This window comes from Balaenoptera musculus, chromosome 3, assembly GCF_009873245.2.
Source record: "Balaenoptera musculus isolate JJ_BM4_2016_0621 chromosome 3, mBalMus1.pri.v3, whole genome shotgun sequence".
Classification (NCBI taxonomy): domain Eukaryota; kingdom Metazoa; phylum Chordata; class Mammalia; order Artiodactyla; family Balaenopteridae; genus Balaenoptera; species Balaenoptera musculus.
Genome location: NC_045787.1, coordinates 56498549 through 56509610, shown reverse-complemented (window position 1 = coordinate 56509610; position 11062 = coordinate 56498549). Strand labels below are relative to the sequence as shown.

Sequence of the window (11062 nt, the reverse complement as noted above, 5' to 3'; positions counted from 1 at the left end):
GCACGCAGCCCTGGTGCGCAGGGGCGAGCCCGGTGGGCGGGACGATGGGGAGGAGGAGGCGTGGCCGGAGGGAGAGACCGAGGCCTGGCGCTAGGGAACCAGAGCTGTAGCCGAAGGGACGCTGTCTCTATAGTACTGGGGCAGTAAGGATCGCGCAGCGGCGGGAAAATACCTGAAGTCCCTCCCTGCAACAGCTTCACCGGTGCGGCACGTTTTTTGGCCGGAAACCGAAAGAAGAAATCGGAAGTGACGTCGCGGTCAAAACAAGCCGGGGCGTGGGGCCCTGCACTGCATCTGGCCCCAGATGGAAAGGCCCGACTCGCTGTGGGCTGTCGAAGGCGGTCGCCAGGCCTTGCGCTCCCACACGGTCGGCCTCCGGCCCTTATCCCCGGGACCAGCCCGCCGCGGTTGAGCCAGAGTTTCCGCCCTCCCTACCGGAGCCGCGCTGGGATTTTTCGGGCAGAGTTGGCGGGAGGCGACAGAGCGGACTTCCCTCCCTGCAACAGTCTCCCCTCCAGCGGGTTCCTGTCCTGGGACGCCGGGACACCTGTGGCCTGTGAGGCATCATTCATTTTCATAGCACCTTCCTGTCCTTGTAGGACAACTCCAGGATGAGGAAGAACCGGGGGGCTCCTGTTACTAGCACCCACTGTGGATTAACCCAGTTGCCCGTTTTATTTCGTTAGGGTCTCTCTCCCCTTATCCCTGGGCTCTGACAGATTGAGGTGATCCTAGCTCTCCTTGGCCTTACCTCTTTTCCTCACCGCCTCCTCTTCTCGATCTTTTTTTTTTCCCCCTTCTTCTCTTATACTTCCAAATTATGGCTTAACCAGTCAGTGTTGCTTCTCCTCTCTGGAGTGGTGCCAAGATAAGCGTTCTGTTTCCACTCCCTCCTCCCCCGAGTACATTTGCTCTTCTTCCCTCAAAGACTGGTAATTCCATTTCTAAACCCTGATTTGTAACATGGAAGATGTTTAGAATTGGAAAGAATATTAGAGATACCTATTTCAACCATCTTCATCTTATCTGAATAAAATGAGTCTTAGGAAACGTATATGATTTATCGGTCCAGGGTTGCACAGCTAGTTGGTAGTGATGTTGGGAACGGAAAGCCAGATCTAATCAGCAGATGTTTGTTGAGCATCTTGCAGGGTCATTTCAGGATAGAAAAGAATACGAACCTTTGTTAAGGTTCACATCAGAAAATATTTATGGAGTACGTGATAGCACCAAGCACTGTTTTGTGTGCAAAAATTAGTAAGAGTGGCTCCCCCCCCATCCTAGAGGAGTTTTCAATTTATTAGGAGTTTAAATGGAAATTTTCAAGAGAATGATAAATAGTAAAATAAAGATATATGCGGGTGCTGAGCGAGCTCAGGGGAGTTGCACTTCACCCAACTCTGGGTAGGAGTCTGTGGGAGATGGCTCTTCCCTCAGGAAACACGGTTCATATCTTGTAATATACTTTTAAAGACCTCTGCGTTGCCCCTCCACCTCCATTTGAATCACAACTCATTTTCTGTTTTAGTCTCCTTACCGTTTGCTGAAGTGTGTTGACTTTGTTACTTGTTAACTTTCTTTTTTATTATTGTCGTTTATTATTTCTTCAACTCTTTCTCCCTTGGAAGTTTTGGATTAGTTTAGTGCTGCTTTTTCTTTTAACGAACAGGGTGATGGAGTCGTGAGCTCCTCTTTTCTCTTCTCTGTAGTGAACATAATGATTACCTGCCCTGACTACAAAGGATTGTTATAAAGATCAATCTTGGAAGATGTTTTAAAACTGTAAAAGTGATTATCTATAAATGTATGATTTGCCAACCTTTGCTCCACTGTGGTCCTTAATGCACTTTTCTCTTTTAGTCCCAATTAATTACAATTTTAAAACACCCTGCACCCTCAAAGTTTCTGAGGCAGTAAGCCCTAACATGAAAAAATTTACTGGATGCTATTAATTTTCCTCTTATCTCAGTGACTATATGTGTAAGACAATTATATGCCTTGGAGTTCTTCCTTTTTTTAGAAGCAATTTTAGGTACAATAATGAAATTTCTCTTGAAATTATATTAAGGTCCATAGGAAAGTGCCAGTGATTACCTTACTGAAAACTCATTTTTAAACAATAGTAAATGATTCAGTAACAGGTGTGCTTCTAACCTCTGTTTTGAGAGTTCGCATTTATTGAGTTCATGTCTTGACAATCTATATTTGGAAAAAAATCAATAATTCTAATTTCTTAATACTTATTACAAATATTGGGACCAAAAATTATACTTAGATTATAATGTCCTAGAGATACTAAAGCAAAGGAAGCCAATCCATAATCTGTACACTTTATTTTTCATAAAAACCTGTATTAAGTTGCTAACACTTGATCTGAACAAAAACTGATTAATAAGTATGTCTTCAGTTCATCATAACCAAAACTTTGTAAAGCCTTTCACTATCCAGGAATCATAGATAGTGTAGATGCTGATAGACTTGGGTACAACATGAGTTCTATCTTTTCTTAAATTCAAATTTTAACAGCATGTTAAAAAATGAACCTCAGATTAGAGGTTAAAGTTCTTACATGAAAGCTTATTTTTGTTGTTAGCCTGATTTTTTAAAAATCCATTTGGCAATATTCAGGAATAGGAAAGGGGAGAAAAGGATAAGTAAAATTTGTTGGGACCTAGTGATGGCGGTGAGAATGTTACCGTATTTCATTTGGTCTTTGCCAGGGTCCTGTGAGGTTACTGGTGTATACCCATTTTACAAGTGAGACTGAGGCTTAGAGAGATTGAGGAACTTGTACAGATTCACACAGCTAATAAATGGTGAAGCTTGGATTCAGATCCAGGTTTTTCTACCTCTGGAGATTGTATGCTTTCTATTATGTATAGGTGCTAATAAGAGCACTGTTTGCATACGTGATTGAAAATGATTATTTTGTATACATTAAGTTGATATAATACTTTTAATTTTTTTCTTTCAGATGTTTTAATACCCAAATTTGAAGAATACACTGTATGCCATTCTTATAAAACCAAGGGGAAATCATGAAGAAATGTTTTAATTATTGAAACTACAGTTGAAATCATGGCTACATCAGCAAATCTGGATATTGGAGCCCAGCTGATAGTAGAAGAGTGCCCCAGCAGTTACAGTCTAACTGGCATGCCAGACATTAAAATAGAACATCAGCTGGACTCAAATGCAGAAGAAGGATCAGCTCAGGGTGTTGCCATGGGGATGAAATTCATACTGCCTAACAGATTTGATATGAATGTCTGTTCTCGGTTTGTGAAGTCCTTAAATGAAGAAGATAGTAAAAATATTCAAGATCAAGTTAACTCTGACCTGGAGGTGGCATCTGTCCTATTTAAAGGTTGAAAGTTATGGTATAAATATCTGCATTTGTTTTGTTTTTGTTTATTTATTTTTTTATTTTTTATTTTTTTCCCTTTCTGATCATGAGATTTTGAGTTTGCGAAGAGTTTGGAAGTCATCTTTAATTATGATTTTCTAGAATCTCATAGAAACCAAAATGAAATAATTTCATGTTATATAATGTCCATAAGTACATGTTGATTTTTACTTCTTCCTTGACCTTTGTTTATTTACAAATTCTCTAATAAAGTTTATTATCGTACCTTTTAAAATTATAGGAGAAAAAAATTTTGTGCCTTTTGTAAATGAATTAACTCCATGAATATGTGATTGGCATTAGCTTCCAATGCTTTAATACAGTGAAATCTGTCATCATATTGTAGATTTACTTTTATAACAATCTATCGAATAAAAAAAACTAATCTCTGGATAAAATTGCTCAAGATTAATATTGATTTTTTTTTCTGGAACTTGTACAGATTTTTTATGGCAAAAAATAGTATCACTTGAGAACCAGTTGAAGATATTATACATCTTGTATTTCTTTTTTTAGTGTAAACATTGACATAGAACTTTGAAATGCTTTGTTGTTAAAATATTGTTTTAATGTGTTTAAATTAATTTTACTTAGCTGAATGCAGTATCCATACATCTCCTTCTCCGGGAATTCAAGTAAGGCATGTCTACACTCCCTCTACAACAAAGCACTTCTCACCCATAAAACAGTCAACTACTTTAACCAACAAACACAGAGGAAATGAGGTCTCAACCACACCTCTGTTAGCAAATTGTAAGTATTTACCACTGATGTATTAAAATATTGTTATTACTAATGTAATGGTTTCAAGAGTTTGGCTTTGAAACATTATTTTCATTAAATGCATATTCTATTTTGGAAAGCTTAAGTGATGTCCTGATAGTTTTAGTAATTTAAAACTCACGTATTATTGCATATTCAAATATTTCATGTTTTATGTTTCTCTGTTGAGAACAAATACAGATTGAAATATTAATTCTTAAAACCTTCATAATTTTACTATAAAAACTGAGTTATTCTGAACTTTGTGCAAAGCAAGACACTGTGAGTGTTTTTGGGTTCTTGGAGTGCATTTTATAAACTAGATCACTGATCAACAAATGATTTGTAGTAAAAGCTGAGCAATGTCTACTATAATTTCAAATTTGAATATAATAATATGAATATGAAATCACCTCTATAAAAACTTTGAATTTACAATTTTTTAAATGTAGAATTATTCTAGAAGAAATAAAATGAAGGGTTTTCTCTGTAAACTAGAAAATATTCTATATAGTACGGGTTTCTTAATGAGAGGAAACCAGTTAGCAATTTGATGTTAGGAATTATATTTGAGAATATAACATAAATGTGTCTGTATTCTAAAGCATGGTGAAATATATGTTTTTACTTTGGAAACACTGTGTCCCTCCTGATTTTGAATTGTATGCTGTAGCAGGTAAGCCAGAAAGAGTTCATGACTCTAACTCCACCTAAGAGCCACTTCTGTTTTATTTATGTAAATTTGCATATGCCTCCCAATTGCTTTCCTTTCTGTATTAAGGCCACCCAGTCATATCATCCTAAATCAAGGATCAAGTGATACTGATTTTTAAGATGAACTGTCATAGAACAGTACCTGTTTGGCTTTGTTTTAAAATAAAGAGATTGTCTTAAAATATTCCAACCATAGAATTTTTTTTTTTTTTGGCCACGCCGAGAGTCTTAATGGGATCCTAGTTCCCTGACCAGGGACTGAACCCGGGGCCCCGCAGTCAAAGCGCCGAGTCCTAACCACTGGACCACCAGTGAATTCCCCAACCATAGAATTTTTGAAAAAAACAACTAGGGATCATGTGGTTCACATACCTCATGTTAGACAAAAATCTTTAATCAGGTCTCCATGGTCACACAGCTAATTAGCCACAAATAGGTCTGTACTCAAGAATTTCCTCTCAGCTAGTTTTTAATTTACTATCTTAGTCCTCCTAAAGTTAAGGAATACCCATGGCCTCTTGAAATAATGATATTTGGGACTTAAATGAATACAGTCAATTAAAAAACAAGAGTCTTTTAGACCCAACTTCCTTATATTTCCTTATAAGTTTGGATAAAGAGATACCATTGTTAAAAATTAAGTACCTAAACCATTTCTTTAATTGATAAGATCAGTAACAATTTGCATTGTTAATAATCAAACAATTTGCATATTCACTGATAATAACACTTTGCAGATGTCAGAATTGCCTTAAACATATATGAGTCAATTCTCAGACTCTTAGATATTTAAGGTAATTCTGACATCTGCAAATGTTAGGCTATATTTTAAGTTAGATTTTTTTAAACAATAAAATGATAGTTTGTGTTTTGGAAAGGAAAATTGCTACACAGATATGAACAATGAGATGATGAAAGTATACCTACAGATACGCATGAAGCTTTTTATGGTATTGTTTCAGCTTTGTCTGTTCACCAGTTGGCTGCTCAGGGAGAGATGCTCTACCTGGCTACTCGTATTGAACAAGGTACCAGCCTATTTTTTTAGATGTATTTAAAACAAATTTAATAGGATTTATCAGATTTGTTATTGTTTTCTTTTTATACAAGAAAGTATAAAGACAAAAAAAAATAGTTGCATAATCTCACCAGGCAGATAACCCAATAGATACTTTAAAAAAAATAGTAATATAAGGTATAGAAGTTAAAGCTTCCCTTGCCACCCTCGCCTTTTCTGCAGAAGCAAACATTATAAGTTTCTTATATTTTCAGAAGACTTTTCTGGAAAATATTTATACTTGGGGCTATATGTGAGAGTATAGTATGTATGTGCTTTTTTTTATTTACACAAGAGGGAAAATATACACACTGCATTGCGCTTTACTTTTTTCACTTAAATTTTGAGATCTTTCCATATAAGCACATAAAGATCTATTTCATTCTTTTTAATAGGTCTGTGATTTTGCATTGTATTGTATATGCATATACTATGTTTTTTATTTTTTAACTAGTTCCTCTGGTGGTAGTTGATTCCAGTTTGTTTCTATTAAATAACAATATTGTTGGCATTCTTTTAAAGTATATCCATAGGGTAAATTCCTACAAGTATATTTGCTGGGTCAAAAGGTATATGAATTTTTATTTTTATATACATTGCCAGATGTTTGCCCTGTCCTCACACCAGAGTTAGAGTTTCTACTTCCCCATACCCTCACTGACACAGAATATTATCAGACTTTAATCTTTGCTAATCTTATGGGTGGAAAAATGGTATTTCATACTGGTTTTATTTGCCTTTTTAAAATTATGATGTATTTGAATTTCTTTTTGTGTGAACTGCCTGTTTTATATTGATTTATATGAACTCTTACCTAAATTAAAGAAGTTCACTTTTTGTTTATGTTGAATCTAGTTTTTTCCCAGTTTGCCATTTTTCCTTTGACTTTATGATGTTTTCAAACACAGGCTTAACATTTTTAAGAGGTAAATTTATTTTTTTCCTTGTGACTTCTGAGTTTTATATCTTGCTTAGAAAAGATTTCCTATTCCAAGATTATAAATAAATTCACTCATACATTATTCTAGAACTTCTGTGGTTTCATTTTTACATTTCAATCTTTGACCCATGTGGAATATGTTTTGGTGTAATGAGGTAAAGGTGGAGCTTTACTTTTATTTTCATTTTTCAAAAAGTTAGCCAATTGTCCCAACATTATCAGTTGAATGCAGGGCATATGATTAAAGAGTGGTTTTTTTTAATCATGTCATTCTTTTATAAGAAAGACTTCATATTATATTCCTATTTGTTTATAAACATTTGAAGGTTTTATTCTCAATCTACTAAATAAATTAGGGAAAAAACTGTGGACTTTATACCTGGTAGACTGAATCTAGGGAACAAAATGGGTTTTGAGGTAGAATTGCATAGAAATGTGTTTCAGATTATTCAGTCTTCATTCATATTATATTATGTTAGCAAACCACCGAATATTTTAAGAAACTCAAAGGCAGCAGTATTGGCTAGAGAGTAAAAATAGCTTTACTAATTTGGGGCTTTTTATAATATGTATTTATGTAATGCTAAGGGCTATTGTATAACCTCATTTTTATTGTGATCCTCCCAGCTAACTACTGAGATAAGCAAGGTAGTATTCTGGATATTAGAGGAATTAAATGACATGCCCAGAATCACCCTGCTAGAAAGTGACAGTCAGGATTCAAACTCTGGTCTCCTGATTCTGAGTCCAGCGTTCTGTGGACTGCCCTGTACCTAGCATTATGTTGTGTCTGGTAGTTTATACTTTAAATAATATGCTATTTGAGCTCAGCTACGTACATTGAGGCACAGTTTACTACATTGAGACTGCAAATTGCAAAAACACACAGCACTTCAGTGAACACAAGTCAGCACAACGTGAACCTCATTGGGTAATATAGTCACCTTTTTAGAATGCCAGTATTTTCATAGCGATATTAATATGTGGTTGTTAAATTAGATCACAAAAATTGCTTTTCTTTTAAATAGAAAATGTTATCAATCACACGGACGAAGAAGGATTTACTCCTCTGATGTGGGCTGCAGCACACGGGCAAATAGCTGTGGTAGAGTTTCTACTTCAGAATGTAAGGAAAATGCCTCAGAAAATGTATATGTACAGTTACTTAAGTTCAGTTAAGTATTTAGTAAAGTTTTTACATCTCCAGCCAGCTAGATGTAATGGTAGAGGATCCAAAAACTGTTTACATGCTCTTCATATTCTTGTGGAACTTGCATCTGGTTGAGCAGGCAAGTCTAGTCGTCCATGAAGCATGGAGAGAGAAGTGAATGCCCAGCCCCCGCTAAGCACAATGGGAACAAAAGTCCTGTCAGCCCTGTAGGAGAAGCTTCTTGGAGAAGATATAATTTGACTCCAAAGTGACAAGATAGTCAGGATTGAGGTAGAGGGAGGAAGGCAGGCCTTCAGACAACCTTGATAACAGAACGTCCAGGAGTAGAAGTTTGTGCTCTTTCTTTATTAACCCCAGAACATTACCTGACCGAAGTGTTGAACTGTGATTATATTGACAGAAGTAACAATATTCTTGTTTTCATAAACTGAAAAGTCTTTTATCTCTGTTTCCCACTGCAGGGTGCTGATCCCCAGCTTTTAGGAAAAGGTCGAGAAAGTGCACTGTCATTAGCCTGTAGTAAGGGCTACACGGATATTGTCAAAATGCTGCTGGATTGTGGAGTTGATGTAAATGAATATGACTGGGTGAGTCTGTAATACTGATTTTTAAATTACTAGAACAAACTCTAGGATTTAGTTGGTTTGGGGAGACATAATAAGCTTTATTAAACCCTTGGAAGAATAATTAATTACATTAGTTAATTAAACAGCTGGGAGAAAAAGTTAATGTCCTAAACTCAATTATTCTGATTTAAGTATTCTTCACAAAATATTAAAATTACCTTAAACTACTTTTACATGCCCAATTCACAGGAGCATTAAATTATTTGAATCTTGCTCACCTTGAAAAACTAACTCACCTTTCGTTTTGCAGAATGGAGGGACGCCTTTGCTTTACGCTGTACATGGAAATCATGTGAAATGTGTAAAAATGCTCTTAGGTAAGCAGATAAAAGTGGAAATATTTAGAAAACGCCACACGAAGACATTATTTTTTACAAGCTAGCCTCAGGAGAATACTGAACTGTTATTTAATACATTATTCACCCCTGGAGCACCTGCTGCCCTAAGGTCCCCGTGTAAACCGTAGCTCCATCACACAGCACGCCTGCAATCGCAGTATCTGCCCTTGTTGCTTTCCTTTTAGGGATCACTTGTGAATCCTCGGCTCTCTTCTCTGTCCACAGCGTCTTTAAGCCTGAGTGCTGTCTGTAGTGGTGTATTAGTTTCAGTTGCTCTAGAGGATGCCTCTGTGTTTGAAGCGTCTTCCCTCTGACCCACCAGAGTGAATTCTATGCGCTCTGTGTACTCTGTACTTTGTCAGACCATCCTGAAAATCTTCCAAATTTGCTGAAAATCTGTCCCGCTATTTGCACATGAGCCAGTGATAGACAAACATATCCATATTTTCATTTTATTTATGTGGATTTTTCTGTTTTGGTACAGAAAATGGAGCTGACCCAACAATTGAAACCGACTCTGGATACAATTCTATGGATCTAGCTGTAGCCTTGGGCTATAGAAGTGGTAAGTGGTTTAGAACTCTCAGGTTTCATTTTAGTAAAGTCCTATAATAATACAAACCAGTGGTCCAAACTGTTCTCATCACTTGCAGTTATAGAACATGCATGTTATCCTAACTCCTGACATATACTTTCAGCTGTGGGCAAAATCAATAGATTCCTACAAAGTCTAGAAATGAGTTTGTTACTATTACTTTTCACCAACCCAAATAATTAGTTGCTGGAGGATACGTGTACACCTATTTACAAAATGTGTTTAACATTTCATAGCAAACTATTTATGAAACGCTTTATAGTTGCCCTTTCTCTGTTCCTTAGAACGACCTTGTATTCTGGACTCTCCTTCAGTTTCAAAATTTAGAAACCAAGAACAGAAAACCCAGTAACTTGGACAATTACTAAAGTCAGTGACAGACTAAGTTTGAAGTATTGCATTGTAATCTTATTGCCCTCAGACTATGATTATATCCTAATTAGAAATTATTTTAGGAAAAAGTTGGTGATGTTAAGTTGAATTTGATAGTTTTTACAATTTTGTAATCAACGTGCTGTTGTCTTGATCACCTGTGTGTTCTAGTTCAACAGGTTATTGAGTCACATTTACTGAAACTGCTTCAGAACATCAAGGAGTAGACATAGTCATCAGAAAGTGTTGTCTGCCCTTCCGTTTACTTTTGGCCCTTGTAAATGATAGTTTTGTTTACTTATAAATTTTTACCTCAGTTGCAATATTTACTGATTTTTAGTAAGTTTTAATAAATATTCCTCTGAGTAATTCACTGGTTTATAATAAAATTAACGTTCATGCTTTTTTATAAATGTGTTTTACTGCATATTTAAAATTATAAATGAGTGTTTTGTGGCATGTAAATTTTTATGGTACAGATAGTTATCTGTGTTTGTATCAAGTGCTGTAATTTAACATTTTCGGAAATTATTCTGCCCTGTTCATCTTCACTCTTGTATTAACTCATTGACTTTATATAGAGTTTGCTATAAATCCATAGGAAAAAAGTTTATTATTATTAAATTTAAAAATGCACAGTGTGGTTGTTTACAAAATGATATTATAAGTGAATAAAGTACTTTTCTTCTGTTAGTTTGCATGCAGGTTGTTCTTTTTACATTGCATAAGATTATTAAGGTATCTCTTTGGGATTTTTAGTTTAACCCTTCTGTCCTGCCAGGATACTCCATTAGATCAAACAATATAATTAAAATAAATTGAATGTTAATTAGTCAACAAAGACTTATTGATTGTCATTTCTAGAAGTATATTGAGAATATTTTTCCCTTGTGAGTAAGTTTTCAGTAGGAAAAGCCCTCTGTGACAGAGAACTCATTTCTTCAATAAAAGTCAGATGCTCTTTAATTCCACTAAAGGAGCACTATAAACTCGTGCTACACCAACATCTGGAAGAGAGAGCCACGAGCTAGAAGTTGACATGACCACTGAGCGTGGGACTTGGGTTATTAAATCACTTCAT

At 35.8% G+C, this 11062-nt stretch overlaps 1 protein-coding gene across 1 annotated transcript; it reads left to right on the top strand.

Annotated features, from left to right (window-relative positions):
* Positions 1 to 93: 93 nt before the first annotated feature.
* ANKRA2 (ankyrin repeat family A member 2) lies at positions 94 to 10674 on the top strand. The gene is made up of 9 exons (XM_036846708.1): positions 94 to 556; positions 2975 to 3367; positions 4001 to 4159; positions 5845 to 5910; positions 7908 to 8005; positions 8512 to 8637; positions 8927 to 8993; positions 9499 to 9579; positions 10153 to 10674. The coding sequence occupies exons 2-9, from the start codon at positions 3079 to 3081 to the stop codon at positions 10206 to 10208; spliced, it is 942 nt and encodes a 313-aa protein (XP_036702603.1). The 5' UTR covers positions 94 to 556; positions 2975 to 3078; the 3' UTR covers positions 10209 to 10674.
* The last annotated feature ends 388 nt before the right edge of the window (positions 10675 to 11062 follow it).